At 41.4% G+C, this 6,108-nt stretch overlaps 1 protein-coding gene across 1 annotated transcript in view; it reads left to right on the top strand.

The window, feature by feature from the left end:
- Window positions 1–3,272, top strand: part of gpr142 (G protein-coupled receptor 142) — a 5,020-nt gene extending 1,748 nt beyond the window's left edge. Inside the window, exons 2-3 of the mRNA XM_087783938.1 lie at window positions 888–1,042; window positions 2,299–3,272. Of these exons, the coding sequence (XP_087640064.1) occupies window positions 904–1,042; window positions 2,299–3,251 (1,092 nt within the window). The 5' untranslated portion in view covers window positions 888–903 and the 3' untranslated portion in view covers window positions 3,252–3,272. The remainder of the gene's footprint in view (window positions 1–887; window positions 1,043–2,298) is intronic.
- Window positions 3,273–6,108: the final 2,836 nt, after the last annotated feature.

Here is a 6,108-nt window from a genome sequence, read left to right as displayed (position 1 = left end):
CTTCACTGAAATCCTCAGATCTGGACCATCAGAACTATGGTGGCTTCGGAGGTCTGGTGTAGTTAGCTCTTTCTGCTGCTTCACCTGGATTTACACCTGTGATGTGAAGCTCCGCCTCCAGGCAGACAACCTGCAACATGAGCAACAGGTGAATGGACGTTGTTGTTGTTGTTATTGTCGGTGAGATGTTCTGATCGGCTGGTCGGCTCCTCATATCAACTTACACAATTCTCTTGACTTGTGGCAGCATTTCTGCTGTTGCCAAAAAACACGTCCTTGAGCTGTATTTAAAGAAACTATGTGCATCACGTGACCTTTAATTCTACCCACAATATAATACTAAGCTTGTTAATTTGCCACTAATTCGTACTTACTACCTTCTTGAATCCAAGTGTTAGCTTAACAGCAAATACAATAATACGTTGTGTCATCAGTGTATTTGTACACACAAATAAGAGCACAATTGTATGTAAGTCTATCGTTGATACTTCTTTAACTGTTGTCAGAATTTATCATCTTTACTAAATCCTTAACCTTGTGTATTATGTTATTTGTAAATGACAAGTGACTGATATATTTTGTTAAAATAAAATTGAAATGATTACTTGAAGAACATGCACCTCGGGTCACTGAGCCGAGTCCAGTGATGCGTCTGACGTGATGTTGGTTCAGCATAAGAGAATCCAAACACACTTTCAGGAGTGAAGCGACCAAGTCAAGAGGAAAACAGGATGGAGGTGATGGATCAGGATCAGGGGTCAGTGACAGCACATCTGTGGCTGTTGACCCAGAGTCTAATATGTGAAGTCAGTTATTTCACAACAGCATGAAGACGGAACACACACGTCATGTTTGTCCTGAGATGGTAAATCTGGGTTTTGCTGCAGGTACAACACCTGGGTCATGATCGAGTGGCCCAATGCTACGGATTCAGGCCACCAGTATCTGGACCTGAAACCAGAGGGACTGCAGAGGTCGCCGTGTGTCCTGGGCTTCATCCCTGTCATCTATTACAGCATCCTGCTCTGCGTGGGAGTACCTGGTAATAAGAAGCTGATGGGTCTCAAAATCTTTGTAAAATGGGTCATAGAAACCATGTAAAAAGTCCCTAATCCCTGGTCCAGGCACAGAAAGAAAAAAATATATATATAATTGTTGTGTTATTTATTATTACTGTCTTAAAGATGTCTTTGTTTTGAAAAAAAGATTATATTTTCACGGAAGTAACATTAGTCAGTGACTCTTGACATGTCCAGATGCTTGTTTCAGTCGAGTTTACTAAAAAAAAAAAAAAAAAGTAAATTAGTGGAAAAACCTTTTTATATGAAGGTCCGCGAATATAACGCCCACATTAAACCGGGTTTTAGTTTGGTTTAAAAGACTATAAAAGATAAATGATAAGTTTGTTACTCTAGTCAGGTTACATTCTACAGTCATAAAGTCTTATGGATAATAATGTACAAAATATATAAATCTCACATTTTAATTTTTGTTTTTAATGTCTTCATTTCCATCGAACCCAAATTACCCTCAACTATTCATTATTTCTTTAATTGACGTTTCTCATCGATTAAAAAAAAAACCATTATCCTTGACTGTTGAGTGATGAACGCTTTTTCAAATTAACCGTGATTAGATATTGATCAACAGATTCACAGGGTCATGTGACCTAGGGGTCACTTCTGTAATGACCCCTGAGGGCATTAAATGTGTGTTTGTGTGTCAGTGTCAGGGATGGTGTGATACACATGGAAAATGATTCAGTTAATTTGACATGGATCTAAAGATAGAGCCAATGTGTTCAATATCTATAAATAAAATAAGACAAAAATAAATTCTTTGTTTTCACAAAATCCACTTACCAACTAATAGATAAAATCTATATCATGATATGTTTGTAAAAACTAGTTTTATGACTAGTATTTAAACAATGAAAAAATATGAGGAATAAAAAATGTATAAAAAATGCAGAATTAGGCAAAAGTATATGGAACGACAAATGTTGAAATAAAAGTTATTTTATTTATTTATTATTATTTATTTATTGATTTTGTTAGTCACACAGAAATTCATTAAAATACATTATAAAATCATGTGCGGTTAAATAAAGTTAGCTCTTTAGAAATCTAAAAATAAATAGTAATAATAATAAATTAAATGATAATTAAATTAATAATTGTGTGAAATAATTACGTTGGTCTTAAATATGAATAACATTATATTTTAAAAGAGAAAAATGAAGGGAAAATATGATAAAGATATCATATTAAGATGTAACTTCTTCTCTCGCCATTGTAGTGAACGTCCTCACGGCAGTGGCGCTGACCCGGCTGGCGTGCCGCACCAAGAGGGCTCTCTACTGCTACCTGCTGGCGGTGACCTGCTCCGACATCCTCTCACAGCTCTTCATCATCTTCGTGGGTTTCCTGCTGGAGACGGCGGTCTTTCACCGCGAGGTCCCGGAGTTGCTTCTTCACTCCGTCAGCGCAGCCGAGTTCGCGGCCAACCACGCCTCCATCTGGTCCACCGTGCCGCTGACGGTCGACCGCTACGTGGCGCTGTGTCACCCGCTGCTCCACCGACAGATCAGCTACCCGGCTCGCGCCCGGAAGATCATCGCGGCCGTCCTCGCGCTCTCGCTGGTTTCCGGCGTTCCGTTCTTCTGGTGGTCGGACGTGTGGCGGAACAGCCGCCCGCCCACGCAGCTGGACGCCGCCCTCATCTGGACCCACGTGACCATCATCTACTTCCTGCCCTGCAGCATCTTCCTCGTCCTGAACTCGTTGATCATCCATCATCTGCGGGCGAGGCAGCACCAGCGTCCGGGCCAGGAGGAGCACAAGTCCACGCCGCCGCGCCACCTCGGGAAGACCACCGCCATGCTTCTCGCCATCACCTCCGTTTTCGCCATCCTGTGGGCACCCAGGACGCTGGTGGTCATCTACCATCTGTACGTGGCTTCGGTGCACCGCGACTGGAGAGTCCACTTGGCCTTTGACCTTTCCAACATGTTGGCGATGCTGAACACCGCGGTGAACTTTTTCCTGTACTGCTTCGTCAGTAAACCGTTCCGCGTCACGGTGCGAGACGTTCTGCTGCTCCGGGGCGCCCCGAGGTTTCGTCAGCGCGCCATGACTCAGTCGGCTCCGCAGGCGAACGCCTCGGTCTCGTCTTTGTACAGCGCCAACAACAAAGGCTGGAGGCAAGACTCCGCCCCTTTCACGCCAGGCACTGACAGAAAGACTGTGTGAGCGTTAGACCATCACCTGTGTTCAAAGTACAGTATTTTTAAAAAAGCAGCTTTTAACTCTTCTAGTTGAACTAGAAGTCACCTGGTATAGTGGTGGATCTAAAACTAACTGTCTGTGATTAATAAACTGTGCGTAGACTTTCTCTTGTTGATTTTTTTTTAACAAACACTTTAATGTAAGACATGGCGAGTCATCAAACTACATTATTCTTCGTGATGGTATTTTCTTCTTTACAAAAATGAAAGAAAAGGAGGTTGAATATGTGTTAGTTCTGTGTCAGCAGCACTCAACACTCTTCAGAGACAGATCGTTGATGAATCAATGCAGGTCTCTGGTGAGGCCAGTCAAGGAAGTGTCTAAGAAAGTCATTCAGCTCCTGCAAATCAATGAAGGTTCCTCTTCCATTCCAGGCTCGAAGTGATTCCCCAAGAGACGTGGACTGTTAAAGATCTATTTCCTTTATTGCATTGTGAGCATTATGTATCTTTTACCTGTGAGATCTGATTGGGGCCAAAAAAAACGTGTTAAAGAGTCTACACTTTAACAGGAAGCATAAAAAGAACGTGACATCAATCTCCGTTTACACTGTCTTTGTTATTTGTCGTACAATACTAATACAAACTCTGGCCTTCTTCAGTACATACTCCACCACCAACACTTTTTTTTCCCAATGTTTCACCAAATTCTCTTTTATTGAATCTTTAAAATGTATATTCAATTAATCCCCCCCCCCCCACAACTAGACATATAGATCACTTGCAGGGCGCATTAAATGAGTTTGTTGGCCACATGCCTTAGTTTGGCAACATATCCCAGAGCAGTTGACCCCTCAAACCCCACCACCTTTATTTTGAAAAAAAACACCAGATTTGATCTTAAAAAATGTTAGCTTGTGACTTTTAAACAGTGATAATTAGTAAAACACTAATTATTTAGAAACAAAACTTCTGTTTCAGAGTTCTCTTTCTATATAAATTATAGGTTCTATATAAAGCATTGTGCTAAATCTGGTGCAGCCATCTTTTTAATGTAACTGTGCATTACCATTTAAATAAACTGAACTGAACTGAACTGAACAAACTCACACTTTGACACAAAGTCTCTAAAAGGTAGGAGACACACAAATACAGAACACCATCGTCAGCATACGATCAAACATACATAGATGCAGATACACAAACACACGTTGTAGTTTTTTTCTGGTCATGCTGTTGTATTTTTTTCCTATCTGAACATTGGGCCATGAATATAATCCAAGATCAAAGTACTTCACGTGTTGACAGAAAATTCTGTGGAAACATTAACTTTAAGCTTACTGTTGCAGTGCATTATGGGTCTTGTAGTAAGAGTGGTGAGACGGTTGGGATCCCTAATAAAGTTTATAAAATGATGTCCAGGATCTGATATAGTTTTTACCACATATACTAAATTTCCTAAATGATAATATTAACTTTGTTTCTACTCTGAAAAGGTGTTTCACCCCCAAACACTGCCTCCGTTAAACACTGGACGAAGCATTTTCAGATATTTCCTGTCCAACCTGGAGCTGATCTGTTTCATTGCTGTGTCGTCTGTTTCTCGCTGAGGAAACTCTAGAATCTTCTCTTCTGCTGATGACACAAAAAAGATAGAACGTTTTCTGCTCCAACACATAAGGTCCCTGCACTGCTTAAACACAACGACACACACACATTAGCTTGACACACACACACACACACAGGACTCTCCTGCTGCACAAACAGATGAACAGTCACGTCCACAAGCTCATCAGCAGGTAGATTTCCACTCCTCCATATTTCCTTCAACACTCCAGGAGGAAGTGAAGAGTGAAAATCATTCTATGGGAAAATGTTTGTTGTTTCTATGGATTTCTGTTTCTTATTGTACTGACAATAACACACACACACACACACACACACACACACACACACATGTGGAAGATCCACGAGTTTGTCAGTCCGCTGAGAATCCAGATGTGGACCTTCGTGAGCCCACTTGTCCAGCAGGAGTCCAGAGTCCCACCGAGGCCAGATGAGCTGCAGACTGAGATCAGAGGAGCAGGAGTTCACATCACCATGTGACAAGAAGACCCTGAGAGCTCCTCACGACAACATCAACAGAAGGCTGGAGGGGACGTGGTGGGTGGAGGGGGATGTTGGGGGTTCAGATGTGGAGGAGGAGCAAACAAGACGGAGGTGAGGAGAAAAGATGAGGGGTGGTCAAGAAAAGCATGTGAACTGTGGGGAAGGAGGAGAGGAAGAGAGGGGTGAAGTTCTAATCTCTCCTCGTCCTCTGGTCCTGACCAGCAGGTGTTGAGCTGCTGATGACAGGCAGATACGAGTGTGTGTGTGTTTGTGTACATATATGTGTGAACCAGCTTATCACACACCTCATCGCAGAAACCACCCCCTTAGCTGCTGTTTCTGATCGGGCCCTTTAAATTTCTCATTAAGGACAATGCGGTTTGTTTTTTGTTTGTTTTCTTTATTTCTTTGCGGACATCATTATGAAAATTATTTGGTTTTTCGATTAAAAATAATGTATAAATATGTATGGATTCTTGATTTGTTGCTTAGCCTACTTCTCTTAGGCGCCGCAGAATGGCTGTCTTGGTGCTTGGTTCAGTTTTTCTATTGCTTATTTTGTGTGTTATCCTTTTTTATTTTTTTATACAGTATTGCTTGCACAGAAAAATCTAGGTTGCGTCTACAAAACTGGCCATAAAAGTTTCTGATTCTGATTCTTCATTTGATAACCAAATACGTGGGTTTAATCATTTGTCGACAACCTCTTAGTAATTTCAATATACTAGTCAAATAAATGAATATAATAGATTTTAAATGTGGACTGTGGTTGC

The sequence above is a fragment of the Callionymus lyra genome, chromosome 2 (genome assembly GCF_982586985.1).
Source record: "Callionymus lyra chromosome 2, fCalLyr1.hap1.1, whole genome shotgun sequence".
In the NCBI taxonomy this organism is placed as follows: domain Eukaryota; kingdom Metazoa; phylum Chordata; class Actinopteri; order Syngnathiformes; family Callionymidae; genus Callionymus; species Callionymus lyra.
This window is presented reverse-complemented; position numbering and strand designations above follow the sequence as displayed.